Source organism: Varanus komodoensis, unplaced genomic scaffold (genome assembly GCF_004798865.1).
Source record: "Varanus komodoensis strain SLA01 unplaced genomic scaffold, ASM479886v1 scaffold2, whole genome shotgun sequence".
Lineage (NCBI taxonomy): Eukaryota > Metazoa > Chordata > Lepidosauria > Squamata > Varanidae > Varanus > Varanus komodoensis.
Window position 1 is genome coordinate 19,038,596 of NW_025335568.1, and position 17,620 is coordinate 19,056,215.

Here is a 17,620-nt window from a genome sequence, read left to right on the forward strand (position 1 = left end):
GCATCCCACACACAATATCTAATCTTGATAGGCCAGCTGAAGAAGGGGAGGACCCTTGAGTAGCTCAGCACTGTGCCTCCCAACTATTTGGCTCAAATTCATCTCCCCCTGGAGCAGACACCCAACATCCAGTGCTATCAAATGCTAGAAGCAAGAGAAGAGGAAAAGCTGAAGAAAGTGCAGTTCAACTAGAGTTTCTAATCTGGAACTTGTGTATATGAAAAGAATCACTTTGAACCATGTTCATTTGCGGACATTATGCATGGAAAGCAGAAGGTGATCCCATACAGGACTTCTGCAGCAATGAGAGAGGGCATACTGGTTTTCTGAAGCAGGGTTTAGGGGGTCCTTTAGCAGGTCTCTGGACAGAACGTCTTTCCTAGCTGGCTGCAGTTAGGAATCACTGTAAGGAAAGGAAAGGCATTGCAACGGTAAGAATTTGTTGCAGTGCAGAAGAAGCATTGCCTTTGCCTGAAACCTCTTCTTGAGAGATGTAAAATGTTTCTGCAAGTGTGAAATGTTGCATTTTGTGGCAAGGTTTGTTTATAGAAAACAAGCTAGAATGAGTAACTTAGAGAATTACTGTGTGCTTAGTTATGTTTTTCTCTTATGCTTTGTGACATGTATATTTTCTGGCAGACTGTCAAATGGGTACAGTGTCTTGAGACCTGCTCTCTTGCATGCTCTCACACAGGTGTTTCTGTAGTGCCGTTCAAATAAACCATTGCTTTTTCTTTAACTTGCACAGCAGCTACAAGGCTCCATTTTGAAAGTCCTGCAGCCATACTGTGCTGGTAGCACTGTGGGAAACTGAAAACATCGCCTAGATCTGGACACTGGGTGTGGGAAGGCCATGTCAGGAACCAGTGGGGTCTGCAGGGATCTTGGGGCAGCTGGTCAAAGGTGCTGGGGACTGAGGCCAGGCTGTGGACAAATTCATTTGTAAACGCTCCAGAAAAAGTATTGGGGATCCCCTGATTAAACGGGAAGTCTCAATAGTATGTCCACTACCCATCCCAGCAAGATGTTAAATTCTGTCATTACTGGCATTTGGTGGCTCAGTATGCAGGAACAGGAATGAGTGCAAATTAAAGTAGATTTACCTGAGTGAGCGGGGGTCAAAGCTGATGCTTTAATGTAGTCAGTGTGTTTTGCCAGTGAGAAAGATAAGTTTTAAAACAATGTGATAATCTCTTATGAAGATAATAAAAGGATTCATTTAAAATAAGGAATAATGTTTCAGGTAAAGAGTGTTTGAAGAAAATGGTGGATTCTAATACCTTTTCCTCAGTAGAGTACCACCATACTTTATATAAAGCCTTTTTATTAACCCAGGGTGGAAGCACTGATGAATATAATTGGCTTTCTGTCCTCTGAGACAATGCAAGTTTTCAAATCACACAAAAATCTTCATTTGGCAGAATGGGTATTCATCCTATCCTGGCAGTTAGATGTTAATTGCATTGTATCTAACCCTCTCTCCCCAGAGCTCAGAGGAGCATACAACTCTGTGGCAGAGGTCTGGCTGAGACGCCAGAGCCAGTGTTGCTCAGCTAATGCTCCACCTAACATTTGCAGCTCAGTTTTTGCCAGTGCTGCCTAAAAGCATCAGAGCCATGCTCTGGCGGCTCCATTTGGATCAGTGTTCTGTTGACAAAGTGGCCAAGCAGCTGCTCACAAGAAACCCAAAAGCAGAACATGAGTGCTGGGAATGCGAGGCACCCATTTTGGGAGTGAAAACCTGTTGCCTTCCCTGGGCTGAGCTCCCCAGACTCCGGTCCGCCTTGTCGCAGCCCTGAGACCATGTTTCTGCAAGCTCACCCAGCATTTGTGGGGCACTCACCAGGAATTGAGCCTCATGCCCTGGACAAGCAGTGACTCTCTTCTGTGCCACGTGCAGCAGTTTCTGTTTGTTGCTGTGGTGAGCTGGGATTTCCTCCCTTTACACACTCAAGGCCACAGGCTGTTCCTCTGCAAAACTTATTTATTCACCAAAGTCTATCCAATAAACTCAGTCGCCACAGAATGAGTGTCTGAGTGTGCAGAGAGCAGTTCCTTGAACTCAGTCTTGCAACTCCTTCCAGGAACCCTCCTTTGGTGTATGTCTGGGCCCCATTCTTCTGGGAGGGTCCTCACGGAAGTGAGCATGCCTTTCCCTGTATGCTGTCCCTCTAGTTGGCTAGCCCTCCTCTCCTGATGTCATGTTATGGGGTCAAGAGTCATACCAGCTGTGCCTGGCTCTGAGAACTCCTTTCCCATGTCCCCAACAGAAAGAATAATATCTTGGTTATTCCCAAAGCATCCCTCCGCACCTGGAGAGTGGCCTTGAGATAAGCTGCTCCATGTCTCTCATCTCAAAGTCTGAAGCTACACATTTCCAGGCTCCCTCTGCCTCTTCTCATGAGTACCAGATTGCACGAGATCTTGACCACCTCTGGCTAGGAACTGCCTGACTGCCACTGCTCTCTGGTGCTCTGTCCATTTTGCAGCTGCTTCTGCTCCTACTACTCTGAAACCTCAGTGGGCTGGGAGCCTGATCTTTGCTGAGGCCTGATACTCATCAAACCCAAGCTGGCATTAAGGGTAGTTTTTGAGAGGATGATCTGAGAGAAATTTTCTACAGCTTGATGTCGTTGTTCACTTAAAGTAAAACAACATTTGCACCTAGTTGACAACAAGCATGTCAATTACTGAAAATCATCATCAAATATTAGGCTTTCAAACTGTTTGATTCATCATGTTTTTTTCATTTTTGTAATTCTCAGCTCTGCAAAATTTCCCCTGAAGTCTCAGGGACAGATCTTGCTCTGCTGTTCAGGAATGCCAAAGTCCTTTGGTGCTCCCAGATAACAAACTAAGAATCATGTTTTTTTCTTTGATCTGCACAGCTTGCAATTGGCACGGAGGAAAGGAAATCATGTGGGGGTTTTCCCATCGAGGCTGAATAAAACAAGATAGTTTAATACCTCCCAAAAAGAAGCTCACTGGCTTTAGGCCCACTTGAAAAAAAAAGGAGACGGAAGCCCACCCTCTTTTGTTCCCCTTCAGGTCATCCGTGCCATGCTTGCTTTATCTTGAAATGCAGCTTGCCCTGCAACAAAGTCCTAAGCGTGCTTGACCTTCACGTGCAAGGTTAGTGCAGTCTCTGCCAAGCGGTTGCCTTCCCAGTGTGTGGGCACGTGTCCCAACATTCCCAGTCTGCATTCAGCCTTAAAGTTCAGTGGGAGGAGCAGAACCAGAGCAGTAGCAGGCGAGAGAGTCACCTAATTTGCAGGCTTGAACGATCTGCTTTCAATGTATTTGTTTGCAAATGAAAAACCTCAGGAGGGGGCTTTGCCCAAGCCCACCCCTGGTTACAAGTGCAGGGGAGGTGGACCCTGGATCTGGCAAAGTTGCCCAGCCCTGCCTCGGGGTGACCCCTGTTCTGTGCCAGTGGCAGGGAATTGGAGTGAAAAACCGAAATGGGCTGAACCGTGGCCAGGGGGAGCATCCCTTAGGGCTGCTGCAGTTGCTTCTGTCCTCCTCCCACCCTCTCAGAGGAGCTTCAGGAATGGCTCTTGCCCAAGCCCCCATGGCCTGGAGGGAGCAGCCAACCCAACAGGCTGCCTTGAAATCCCGTACTCTCACTCAAGGGAATAAATGCTTTGGGTTGTCTGAAATACAGAAAAGCTTGTGTGAAGCCTTCAGGAGGTGGCTTTATTTATGCCAGGTGCCAGAAAAGTGCCATGCGATCAACTCAACATGTCTAAATCTACCACTCTTAGGCTAAGCAACTGTAATTCAGTATTCCTCCAGAACAATCAAAACTTTTTATGCAAACACAGCTTTCTGTTGACTGGCTTTACTTAGTTTTGGAGACACAAAAAGATTATATTGTGCTCTTTCTGCATGACTTAGAACTGAAAGCATGACTTGGAATTTTCAAGCATCTGGGGCCAAGTAACCCAATGTGCCATATCATATACCATACTGTTTATACAATTATTTCATTATAAAACAAACATGAAAAAGTCAAGTTTTTAGTTGGCACTGTTTATTATTGTTTTTAAAAACCAGCCGATAAAGAGAGCATTTTTCAAGAGAAGTTCCAGGTTGAAGGCATTCGAATCGTTACAGAAATTCAGTAACTTAAAACTTCAAGACAATGCGAATGCTGAAAGAGAAAAAGAAAACTTAACTTTACAAGTTGTTCTGCAGAAAAAGCCATGAAGCAGCTTTCAGACCTTCATCACATGACATGCGTGTTTAAGATACTCTTGATGGATGATGCTGGAATGCTGGGGAGGGAGACTTTCACTTGGGAAACATGACTCCTTTCTGAGCTTTGTTTTGACTGTGCTGTCAGGCCGGCTTTTCCACAGAATTAGGACTGCGGTGATGTGGTAAAGGTCATCTCACTTGGTGGCTGGGCACAATGAAGAACTAGCATCCTACACAGCTGCACCATGGGTCCCAACCACATAATCACTTGGCAAGTCCATTTTATTTCTGTCAAACACTCCTTATCAAAGCATTGGAAACTGTTTTGCTTTGCACTGACATACTAAATTCTGGGATGAAGTTGCCATTATTAAAAGTAAGTCCTAACAAGTCACTGTTCTTACCTCTTTCCAGAGTGAAGCAAATCAAAGCCTTCGCTGATCTGGCTGAATGGCAAAGTGTGGGTTATTAAGGCATCGGATTTAAATGTTCCTTCCATGTAACTGGATACCAAGTGAGGGATAGAATCTTTCATCTTCCAGCCTGAAAAAAAAACACACCAACCCCTACAACTTGCACAATGTTAACATCAAATCTGTTCACAGGAGCATTTTTCCTATCACAAAACTGCCCCCAACAACACAAGGGGTTTTATTAAGTCATGCATCGTGCAGGACAAAAAACAGGGTAAGAGGACAGTTGGAAGCATGTGGATTACTCAATGCACACACTTCTCATTCTTTTTTCAGGGTTGCATTGTAGATACAGGGCAGGTGCGTGAAACTTCTTTCAGCCCAAGAACCAAACTTCATTTTGGAAAAGCTTCCAGGGTGTATATTCTCGTGGTAGGCAGGGCCAAAGGCAAAAGGCGTAAAACCAGAGGATTGGTCCTAAAAGCCAAAAGCGCCAGCATATCATAACTTAAAACTCTTTCTGTCAGAACCTATGCCTTACAAGAGTCTTTTCATCTTTTTAGAATGGAGAAAAATGGCATGAAAGCTGGGAAGCCACCAAAGAAGTGGTGGTTAGAGAAAAGGGTGTGGCCTTCTGGAGAAACCCAAGCGAGGCTCTGCACCCCGATACAGGACAACCATGAAGTCATCAAAACAAACTTTGATTTGGTGTTGGCACTTCCATAACCTGCACTCCTTGCTTCATACCCAGGAACGATGAAATGGGACAGACTGGACATGCAAGCGATGCAGGTGTGCATCTGAGTACATCATCCTACCTCCTATGAAACTCCCTTTCAAGGTGCGTCCAGTGAAAAGCAGCATAGGATCGAAGGACAGTTGAGAGCCTAAAGGAGGTACACCAACCATCACGCAGACTCCACAGCCTATGTGGCAAGACGCCAGAGCAGCTGTCTAATTGAAGCAGGACATTAAACAGTCGTTATCAAACAGAGGAGCAATGACATGCTATTACACTAAAGATGCCCAAGGCCAGAGTTCTGAAGGGAAGGGTACCAAAGGCGCACCTGGTGTCCTGCACCCTGCACAGCATCCTCTCACACGGGCTCACTGTTGTCCTAGTGCAGGCTATATAGGCTGTGCTGCAGAGATGGAGTTAAACGCCTCTCCAGACAATTCCTACTTGAACAGTGCCCCATTCTGCATCCTTTGTCTCTGTTGGCATGCATTTCCCCAAGTATGCAGGAAACTTCTGTCTGAACACACTACATGGCTGACACAGCCTGAGGCATATTTATTTTGACCTGAAGGAGCTTGATTTGAGAAAGTTGCAACTTGTTGCCAAAGAAATGAGCTCCACAACTATTTACATGGCAATCCTTGGTGAATGTGATTGCATTCTAAGCAAATGTCAACCCCTCACTCCCCAAGAAAGATGGATTATAAGTTGGAGGACAGTTGCCAGGCAATAATGGCTATACAGAGGTTGCTCTCCATAATCAGTTGTGAAGTCCATAGTCTGACAGCTGGTAAGTCACTGTTACTCCATTTCAGATTTCTGAGCAGCCATGGGCACCTTCCATGGGCAACCTCCCTCAGTGAGTCCTTTTCTCAACCATTGTCACCTGCTGCTATTGCTTCTCATCGTCTTTCTCAGCATTGGTAGGCAGAAAGCCAGCAAGTGGCATCTACTGATTCTCTACACCACTACCATTGTCATCTGAGACAGAGGGAGAGGCAGGTGAAGCAGCAGCTTGCAGTGGTAAAGAGGAGCAAATCCAACGTCTCTGATCAGTGGGCCCATGAGAGGGGGTAGGTCCTCAGCAAGTGCCCAGCCTGCCTACCTCCAACACCAGCCCTGCTCAATCCAACCTACCTCACAGATAGTCTTCCCCAACCTGGTGCTCTTCAGAGGCTTTGGACTACAGTTCTTCATATGCCTGACCATTGGCTTTGCTGGTTTGAGAAGTGAATTCCAAAACACTTGAATGTTACCAGACTGGGCAAGACTGCTCCCTAGAGCAGGACTGGGCAGAAGGTAGCTCTGTGGGTAACTTGTAGGAGAACCACAAGGTTTTCTGACTTCTGATAACTTAACAATCACAACAACAAAATTAACCTGCCTATCCATATTATATTGTTGAAATAGTGAGTGTACAGTAACCAGGAATGGATTTCTGGATGAAAGAGTTGTGAACCCCGTTCAGTTTTGCTACCCAAAATAAATTCCCAGGCTCAGAATGCTTTAAATCTGCATGTGTGTGTTTGCGCCAAACTCTGCTTGAAAGATATTGTGGTTCTGATGAAAAACAATGGAGATCCCAGAGGCCTGAAGTCTTGGAAATCATTGTTATTTTTGCCCTCCCTCCTCTTCCTTGCTTTGCCTGCAAACTGAAAACATGTTCAAAATACTGGTTTTCGTCCTGGTTTACAGGGCAAGCAGAAATCATTGCTTACCACTACTTGGAAGAAACTGCAAACTAGGACTTGTGACCAACCGGAAAGGCGTGTGAATCAGAACGTGCATGGGGAGGACAAAAGGAGCACAAAACCCTGGAGGTTCACATAGCACTAAACCATGGCTTGGTATCATATCCAAAGCAGTCCATAACGTTCCAAGAATCTCGAGCATTTCCATAGAGTTCATCAGGGATTCGTCAAGAACAGCCTCTCCCAACGTGCTGCCCTCTAGCAGTTTTGCACTAAAATTTCCAAGATTCCTATCCATTGGCCATTTTGGCAGGAGTTGACGGAAGCTCAAGTCCAAACCATCAAGAAGACACGAGGATAGGGAAGTCTGGTGGCTCAATTAAGAGTCTTTCTGGCACACTGAAGCATACTTCCTTGCAACACCAGCCTCTATTCTTGCAAGACATCAACAGGAGGTATGGCAGCTCACCAGTGACACAACGGTGCTAAGTGTGTGAGCAATGCCAACTTGCAAGGGAATCCAACTGCTAAATGAACTGTGGCCAGGTATGCCTACGGCCATGTGCTAGGGTGGGGTCCCCTGCAGTTGGCATGTGATCAAGGCCTCATTCTCACACACACACACACACATTTCAGCACAGGACACACAATCAAAGCATACCCTGCTGAAAATGCCCCAGAGGCATTTTAAAAAGCTTAAATATAACACAAGACAGGGTGTAACAGAAGAAAAATCTATCATCTCTGATCAGAGATAACTAATTTTCCTAGAGGCAAAATTCTAATCTCTAGTCTCCTGCTGACTGCTGATGGGAAATTAACAGATTTTTCCTGCCATGGGTGGAAAGACAAGGGTCTGGGCAAGAAGCTGGCAGGTCAGATAAGAGCCACTGGTGGGCTGGAAGTTCCCCATGCCTGATGTAGAAATTAGTTGGCAGTCCAGTTGATAGGCGAAAGGGTTGCCTATAAAGCGGAACATTTTTGAGCATATTGTTTTAACGAAAATATGAAACACTGCATCCTTTCAGTCTGGTATCAAAACACAGGGCAGAGTCAGAAATTACAGACTAAAACCAAAACATACCAGTGTATCCAAACATCCAACAACCTCAAAAGCATAGTCAACACCGTAACCAGTCCTTTCAACCAGCACTTCCTGGATGGGCTTCTTGTAATCTCGAGGGTCAAGACATTCTGTGGCTCCCAGTTCTTTTGCCTTTGCAAACTTCTCTTTGTTAATGTCAATCCCAATGATCTGGGAAGCCCCAGCCGTTTTGCATCCCATCACCACGGAGAGACCAACTCCTCCCAAACCAAAAATGGCACAGGAGGAACCAGGCATGACCTAGAGGGGGTGGAAAGGAGCAGGATGAATGTTTACTGCAATGTGTGTGACATTGCAGGGTGAAGAAGATGTTCTCCAGTTATGCATAATTCAGCATGACAACTAAGTAGCACTCATGAAGCACCACACCAGCAGATCACTAGGTGCAGAGTGCAAAGGATTTCTAGCTCTTGATTGTTTACTGACAGCAGCAACAAAATAAGTCCTCCTGCAGCCATAAACTGGATAAAGCATGAGGGGAGGTAAGGGTGCGTAAGGCCCGTAACTATGCTTAGTCCTTGTATGCAAGTAGGTCAGAATTCTTTCAATTCTAAAGCCATACTCAGGGTTTTTAAGGATGTATGCCATGTGAGTAGGGGAGGAACCACAGGGACTAGCCCCACTGCTGTCATCACATGCATCGTGCAGTTGTGCATCCACCATTTCAGCAGGGATCCCACCCCATTCCCAGTTTCACAAGCTGCAGAACCCTAAGTGTGCAAGGTGGAATTCTCCACAAGCATGTGCACAAAGGCAGCCCATCTCCCACTTCAGTCATTCATATTATATATGCAGGTTGTTGTTGTTTAGTAAAGTTGCGTCCGACCCATTGCTATGCAGGTAGTGTTACATATAACCCAGTTCCTGCTAGGCCTAAGGCACAAAGCTTGTGTCAAGTTATGCTAAGCAACACAGCCTGTTTTTAGAGATTTTGTGGGATGGATCTATATCCCATCTTTTTCCTTACAAGGAATTCAGATTGGCTTACATAATTCTCCTCCTGTTCTCAGTCTCAGCCCCACATAAGAACCCTGTGAAGTAGGTTGGGCTGAGAGTATGCGACTGACCCACAGCCGTCCATCTGGTTCCATGGCTAGGCAGGGACCAGAACCCAGGTCATCTGAGTCCCGGTCCTGTGCTCCTAGCCGCTGCACCACACTGATTGCTTTTAGTACACATGCAAGACTCCAGTACAACTACCTGCAGGGTGTTTTAGCTATAAGGCTTCAAATTACTATATTATTCTTCTGAATAAGGTTCATACAAATTGAGTAACATTTAAATTAGCTAAAATGTACGCACTGTGATGCCTAAGGTGGAACTACATGATCTGCAAGGAAAGGTAATTTAGCATGACTCCATCACCACTTTTCTGGCATGTTTTCCTTTTTTAGCAAGGGCTGCTATGTATGTCTTTTGCACCAGACTCAGGATTCCACAAAAAAGGCAATGAAGATCCCGCAAGCCTGAAGTGAGCCAGCACTGCATTGATAGTACACGATTCCTTACCTGGGCTGTATTGAGGGCAGCCCCGTAACCAGTGGAAAATCCACAGCCGAAAAGACAGACTTTATCCAGAGGAGCAGCATTATCAATCTTAACGACAGTAGAGTCAGGCATAACTGTATATTCTGAGAAAGTGCTGATCCAAAGGAAGTGGTGAACTTGCTTCCCTTTGCAGGTGAATCTGCTGGTCTTGTCTGGCATCAGATTTTGTGGTTCACAGAGGCTATTTCAGAGAGAGCTGGAGTTGTTAACAACAAAAAAACAGTACTACACAATGCCAAAAATCTACGGAAATACAAGACAAAATTCCAAACAAACTCACTGGGTTTTCAGGCAACAGTTAGTGTTAGATCTTAAACACGAGTTGCATTCTCCACATTGAGGCAGACAAAGGGGAATGACTTTGTCTCCTAGAAATAAAAGAAACCCCAAAATAAAATAAACAATATAAAATTGATTTTGTGTAAGGTAAAGTCAGCACCAATGGATTTTTCTCTGGTGGTTTTAGAACAGTGAAACAGATTTTTGAAAGCTCCTATAGAATTAAGATCACAACTTGCTGATCACAAGGTGGGCCCCTCCATCACTACAAAATTCACCAGCTGGGTTCAGATGACAGGATAACCCATGCTAAAGGCTGAGCATGGGCTGTCACTGAACAGTGTATTGTTGAATTGTGGGTTATTGTGTTTCTGAACCTAGCCAAAACAATAAACCATGATAAACAACCCACCGTTTACAACCTACCAACAAATAACGGCTTGTTGGCACAGCTGGCTTCAGATAGCAGGACAAGACATATTTCAACTAAAACTTGTTCTACAACAACCTTTAAGTGAGGGTTATTGTGTTGTCTGAACTCATTCAATAAGACAAAAATCCCCCCAGGGAAAAAAACCCAGATACTTCCAGAAAAGCTAGAATATAAATCTATAAAAATAACACAAGTATTTGGTAACATAGAAATAAGCCTGAATAGGCCTACTGTCTGCATTGACACAGCAACCAATGGTGCCACAACCTGGCTGCAGGAGTTTTAGACTCAAATATGGAGGTATTTTGGTCCTGCCCCTTTTGTTCCCTTCACTGTTGGGACACAGAACTGAAGAACTTTTCCAAAATGGAATTTGGCCATTGGGCTGGAAGAGATTCAGCACCTATAGCTTATCAGTTTGAATCCCTCCACCTCTAAAATAACAAATGTGTCAAGGAGATACATTCAGCCCAAGCTTTTCCTTGGACATGTTATCCCTCCATACACAAAATTCATGGCTCAGCATTCTTTTCTGTGTGTAGAAAACTTCATATAGAAAAATAGAATATTGGAGAGTTGGCTAGACTACCAGGTTCCCTTAAACCAGCCTTCCCCAACTTCTCGCCCTTCACATGATTTCAGATTACAAATCCCATCATCCCTGTCTACAGGCCATACTAGCAGGGGATGGTGGTTGTCTTCCAAAGCATCTGGAGGGCACCAGGTTAGGGAGACCAGCTTTAAGCTAACATTGCACAAGCCCATACCCTATCTCTCAATTTCACATGTGTGTTTGCACACGCACACACACACGCACATTACATTTTTATACTGCCCAATAGCTTGAAGGCGTTCCATAATTACTCCATATTTAAAATGTGTGTGTATTTAAAGATGACACAGTTCAGAGAAGAATAAGCAGCTATGCTTTCAGAAAAAAAATCAAATCTTAGTACTGGGTTCATCTGGGATTAAGTGAAATGCAACCCAGGTGCTGGGGCAGAAAAATTCCTATATAAGCAGAAACATACTGTAATTGTGCATTGTCCTATGATGACGATGACATTAGATTTATATACCACTCAACATATATATTTTATATTTTAAAAACTCTAAATGAGTAGCAAAATACATTAAAGTAGAAAACATATAAAATTCAGTTTTGTTATTTAATAACTCATGCAATCATTGTCCACTGAAGCTGAATTCTTGTGAACTTTTGAAGCTTGTCAAGCTTTAGAACACTTAAAATGCTAGCTGCCATCTTCTGCATACCTGGTTTCACACAAGTCACTCCCTCACCAACGCTCTCTACAATTCCAGCTCCTTCATGGCCAGGAATAACAGGATATTCTACTTTAGGGAAAGAACCTGTCAGGACATGGTCATCTGTCCCACATATGCCCGTGGCTATTATCTGTGAGAAACAACAAAGAGTTACACCAACATCACAGAGAAAGGTGTAGGCACATGTATTATAAGGTTCTATATCTACCTTCACACGAACTTCATGACACTTTGGTGGAGCCACTTCGACCTCCTCAATGGAAAGGGGTTTGCCTACTTCCCAGGCAACAGCAGCCTTGCATTTTATAATCTGCCAAAACAAATACAAATGGACAAGATGTGCAATACAATCCTCTGAACTGCTGTGCACGACCACAGATCTCTTGAGGCAGTGTAGAGTTACAAGTCGCAGTACACCTGGAATCTCACTACACAAGGAGTGAAAGGGATAACAGATCATTCTTTACTGAGCATTGAAAAAATAAAGAGGGAGCTCTGAAGCAAAAATATTGCCGCGAGAGCTTCTGCATGGAACACATGTGCTGTTCCACCAGGCTATGACGAGACACTAGTGGAGCGATGTGTTACAAGAGGGGCGGCCGGTGTCCTTGGACAATTGCATCCTCACAACACTGACCTTCTTGAAGCCATTTCCAATCTAAACAAAAGGCTGCAATTCAAGCAGGATACCCAAAAGCTCTGAACTTGAAAGATTATGGGTGCAGCGAGGCAGGGCAGGAGAAGCACAGAGGCAAAAGCTAACTCTGGGCTCCTCCTGCCTTGTGAACCAGATATGAGCTGTCTCACTGTGGCACTTTAGAGCAAGAAAGAATAGGGCTGAGGCGCCCTCAGGATACCTCATATCATGGCCAGTTTCTGAGGTTGCAGCTATGACCCCGAAAACCCAATGACCACCTAGACACTCTAGTGCCAAGGTGTTTATGTCAAAGGGGTTGAATCAGTGACTCATAGTGCAGTCCGACACGACTCAGAAGCAAGCTCCTCTTCATCCACTGGGACTTAATTCCACAGAAGCATGTATAACATGATGCAAAACCGTGTCAACCTCAGGGTGGCAGACCATTTGGAGAAGTTTTTGGGGACTACATTCAAGCAGTGATGGGGCTTAGAGCAAAAACAGTGCAGCCAAAACATTAAAATGCTAGTCTTTTACGAGCTTCCCTACATGAGTGTTTATTGTGCATTCATGATCCTCACTTGTGGATCTTTACAGGGCCTTTTGACAATGTCACCATCCTCCAGAGCCTTTCTGGTGTTTTCCAGCCTTTACTTATTTATTTTAGAGCAAGGAGAATCTGCAATTCTGTACCCAGTTGTGTAGCACGACAACTGTTGGGATAAAACCCCACAGGATTTGGACTGGACAAATCAATCAAGGATAAGGCTATCTATGGTTACTAGTCCAGCATCAGAGGCTGTCTGCCCGTAAACTCCGGTCGCTAGGGAGCACCTGCTTACCCTAATTGAGCTTAGTACTCGCTAGCCTGTTTCCCCGGGCGCAGGCTGGCCACCAGGTGAACAAATGCTGGACCAGATGCACCTTGGTCTGCTCCAGCAGGGCTCTTCTTATGCCTTCAATGGAACTTACTTCTCAGGATAAGTATAGATTTGGCAGCCTTAATTGCACATACATGTAAAGGGAGTTGGCTTAAAGTAAACTATTTTAAAGTAGCTAATCTTTCCTTTCATGTGTGAAAATCAGATCCGTGGTTCCTTCTGACCTCCATAGGCCTTCATGATCAGGAACTGTGCAGCACAAGCTAAACATGCTTACTCGGTGTCAGAGTCTCTTTACCAATGGCAGGAATAAATAGCAGGACCCGCAGGGAAAACTAATTGCCTTGAACCCCAGCGTTTTTACTGGTGAGATCAGCCAGGGTCCCTGCAGTTACTTACGACAGCATGCTACCAGGTAGTGGTCTCCACCGCCAATTCTAGAACATATACAGAGTGTTTTATAGATTCTGAGTCACATGGGCCCAGCAGCTGGGCAGTTGATGATGAAATAAGGGGAATACAGTCAGAAGAAGGTGAGAGGTCTGCAGAAAGGGCTCAATACAATGGCATTTGATATTAACATAATGAACACCGAGGCACAGGGATTACTGTGGGTCTTGGCATGCAAATGAGGGTGACTGCAATGCTGTTAACCTGGACTGCCTTATCAGCCCTTGCTGATCAGCAAAAACAACAGCCCTGACAGCTTCTTGGAGAAGCTATCAGGTCTCACTTCTTAAATTAAGAGAAAATGCTAAACAGTAACGTTGCTTGGAATTTTGGGTGCTTCCTGAGAAAGGGGTGCAAACATTTTATAAAACAAAGGCATATAAGCAACACTTTTCAGCCAGGATTTATCTGAATTTTCCCAGCATCAGCAATGAGCCCATTTTAGCTTAGAGGCGCTTGCTTCTGCGTGGAGCAAGTGCCATTGCAGTGGAGGCAGGGTGAGGGAACCGCAGGCTTAAAGAATCCGATTTTAGACTCCTTTTACATGAAAAAGAAGCTACATTCTCCTTACTTTCCCAGAAGTGTCCATTATTGCAAACTAGCTTGCGCACGGCAATCTCTCTGCCTTCCCTTTGGAGATCGCCCCGATTCCTGCTTGGCGAAAGTTAAACAACGTAAGACCCAAAATCCCGGAATTCTTTCGTAGCTAAATAGGGTTACTTTGCTAACCCGGACTCTTGGCCGCCGTAGACGTGCCGCGGAGAACTCTGGGAATTGTAGTCAATCACTTAGCTTGGCAGCCACTAGCAGCCAAAGCTTTTTGGAAACGCAGCGTACAAATGTCCTGAAAACGTGATGCAAGAGTCTGAGGGTGACAGATGCGGTTAAATCTTTTATACAGGCTTGCACTGCAGGCTTTTCCCCTTTGCCAGATCTGTTTTTTTATAACGCCTACGGATTTAAGAAAAATCATACAACACTCAGAACGAAAGATGATCAGTATATGTTATATTTTAGCCGGAGATGACTCTCTAAGCAAGTTATACAGTAACAATAACAGCAAGAATAAATAGAATGTTTTAATCTCCCTGATTCTTGGGTGCTTCCAAGCAGGGGGCTAACACTTCCAGTCAAAAGCTGTTATGGAGCTTCTCCATGTGTTCCTCTTCAGCAGGTTAAAATTGAAGACAGTATTGGACCACCTGCTGTAACATTCTTTGAAAGGAGCAGGGAGAATACCTGGAAGCATCCCTTTCCCCTCACATTGGAGAATCCTGTGTGTGAAGGCCATACATGGAGATGCCCGAACGAATACAGGCTTTTAGACATGTTGTCTTCTGCCCTCCATGGATCCAAAGATGAACCATGCAAGCAAAAGCCTGCGTGGATTCAGATGTATGCACATAGGTTCAGGGAATGCTAGGGCCTTGAATGCATGCTGTTCGGGGGGATTACAGATCATGCCTGTCTGTGCATTTATTTCTTCTACACAGATGAACATGTCACTAGGGCTGTTAAATTCTCTCGCTTGGGCACTCTAAGATTATTAGGAATGGCTTTTGTGAGGTTAACAGACTGGTATTTCCTAGATGCTTGAAATTAAATAGGCACTGTGACCCAGTTCACTCAGGGGTTAACTCATGATTTAGTTAGATTTAATTCATTAAGGTAAGATTGGCCAATGCTATGCAGTGCCTCCGACCCATTCTCCACTTCCACTTTTCATTGGGTTGTTTGGCATGATGGCTAAACCTTGAGCTCTGGGTTGTTTCCCTTTTGTCAACCCAGATTTCAGGGCGATGTGTTATGCCAAACAACCCCATTCTCTTAGCAGAATATGAGGGGCAGCATGCTTGCTTCTGTGCAGCCTCAAAATCCATGACTTATAGTTAACCTGCAAACCATGCTTGGAAGTCGTATGGTGGTCCCCCGAAACATCCACCCCACATCTTGCCTCTTTCTCCCCAGCAGTAATATAAAATGTGTGATGTGATGGTGCCACATCTCCAAGACTCCCTGCTTCTACTCCACTTCCTTGGCAGGCACTTCTTGGGGTGGAGAAATGGAAGGTAAAAAGAAGTTTCACACTGTGCTTGTGGTGAGCCGAATGATCACATGCAAGAAGCACGTGCTCACCCCCACCATGATGTGTATTTATATACTTAGAAAGCAAGTTAACGTCTTACTTTGGGAATTTGTTTCTGCATTTTCCTTCTAAGATCTTTAAGATGGAGTGTGCTTAATGCAGAGAACTACACTGAAGTATTCTGCTAGTACTTAACCTATGTCTAGGAAGGAAAAAGGCAACCTTATATGTCACACACAAGCAAAATGGCAAACTAGTGACAGTTTAAAACATTTTTTCTTTAAAAGAACCATTCAGGAGGTGATTGAGAGAGGAGAAACAGGAGAGGTACCTAACATTTTCTGCTCCCAAGCACCTCCTTGCAAAGCAGGTTTTTGGGGCGAAGCATGGAGTAGAAACTGGCTTCTCTTAACTATGTTTTTATGAAATAATTTTGCTGTAAGACTTGGAGGCTACTCTGTAGCTGCAAATGAAGCTATCAAACATGATATTTGCTTAGTCAATATACTTTAAATACCAACCACACATATACCCACAGTTTTTTAAATCAGCTTTAATCAACAGAATCTATGTTTCCCCAGACAAGAAAAGGGAAAATACATTCTTTTTACTATTCTAAATTGAGAACTTATTATTGTAAAAGAGAACTTTTGCCTTGAGGAAAGGTGATACATGTTTTAACGTTGTTACATATTTGGCTTGAGATATCCAAAAGAAATAGTTTGCAATCTGAACTGAAATTCCTGAATGGTAAGTTCCACACAGCAAAGCAGTATCATATTTTTCAAGTCAGTTAAGAGGCTGAAGCTGAACATGGCAAAGTGTACGCTCAACTGCTAAGGTAAATTGTTCGTGTAAAGCTTTCTGCCAGAGGTTGGGGTGATGGCCACCATCTTAGATGGCTTTAAAAGAGGACTGAACAGATGGATGGGGAATAGGTCTATTGGTGGCATTAAGATATGATGCTTAAAAGGAACTGACATGTTTGGGGACAATATTCCACTATGTCAGGTGGTCTAATGGCCATCAAACCCTGCTTAAAGGCTTCCTGGAGGCACCCACCTGCCACTGGGATAAACAAGCTGGTGAAACTGATGGATCTTGCAGCCTGATCCAGGAGACCTCCTAACAGTCCTATGCCCCAAATGCCTGTGGATGTACAACCAACCTTCATCCCTTCCATGCCGCCTTGTGAGCTTGCCTGGCATCACTGTGCCACGTTTACAATGCTGCTGTTGCCACAGCAGAGTCAATCAAATAGTGCTAGAAATTCCCTGGTTGTTCCACTGCAGCATCTGGAGCCAACTGGCAACAGAGCTTTGTCACAAATGATTATGCGGTAAATTTGCAGCAGTCTTTGTGATTCCAGACCAGCTCTCTCTTTGCTGGCACAAAGCAGGGCACTTTGGATCTCCAAGTAAATAAAATAAAATCAGCCCCCGAAAAGGATAGACTTGGAAGGCCTGCATCAAAATATCCTAGAGGTACTCTTTGAAATAAATCCCACTGAGTAAGCGTCATCTTTCATGTGCATTTGTAAAAGAAATGGCTTACAAATCCTTTCCTCCTTTTAAATTAGGAGGAATTAAATTATCCTACAGACCTCAGGCCTGTAGGATAAAATCCAACCCTCTGTGGGTTCCAGGAAGGTCCCAGTCTCTCCCCAGCTCTACTCTCTTTCCTCCATCTAAACATTGGGTTGTTTCCTGGCTTTTTCATGCTTCCACTCCTGCATTTAAATGTCTGAAATGTCCCTCCTAAGCTTAAGTACTAGCATTAAGCTAAAATATGCCAAATTTATGTTTGGCCCTGCATCATTTGCCCTATCACCACTGAAATGCACTGTCACTCCCAGCTTCTCTGAAACAATA

General features: G+C 44.4%; 1 protein-coding gene across 2 annotated transcripts; it reads right to left on the bottom strand.

The window, feature by feature from the left end:
- Window positions 1-4,022: 4,022 nt before the first annotated feature.
- LOC123023022 (alcohol dehydrogenase 1-like) lies at window positions 4,023-14,332 on the bottom strand. 2 transcript variants are annotated; one of them, XM_044429348.1, is made up of 9 exons: window positions 14,235-14,332; window positions 11,904-12,005; window positions 11,684-11,825; window positions 9,977-10,064; window positions 9,658-9,877; window positions 8,128-8,388; window positions 5,432-5,567; window positions 4,605-4,743; window positions 4,023-4,153 (listed from the first exon to the last, which is right to left on the bottom strand). In XM_044429348.1, exons 1-9 carry the CDS (start codon window positions 14,250-14,252, stop codon window positions 4,129-4,131), a joined length of 1,131 nt encoding a protein of 376 aa, XP_044285283.1. In that variant the 5' UTR covers window positions 14,253-14,332; the 3' UTR covers window positions 4,023-4,128. The 2 variants fall into 2 exon arrangements, with proteins under 2 accessions (XP_044285283.1, XP_044285284.1); XM_044429349.1 differs by lacking the exon at window positions 8,128-8,388.
- Between the last annotated feature and the right edge of the window lie 3,288 nt (window positions 14,333-17,620).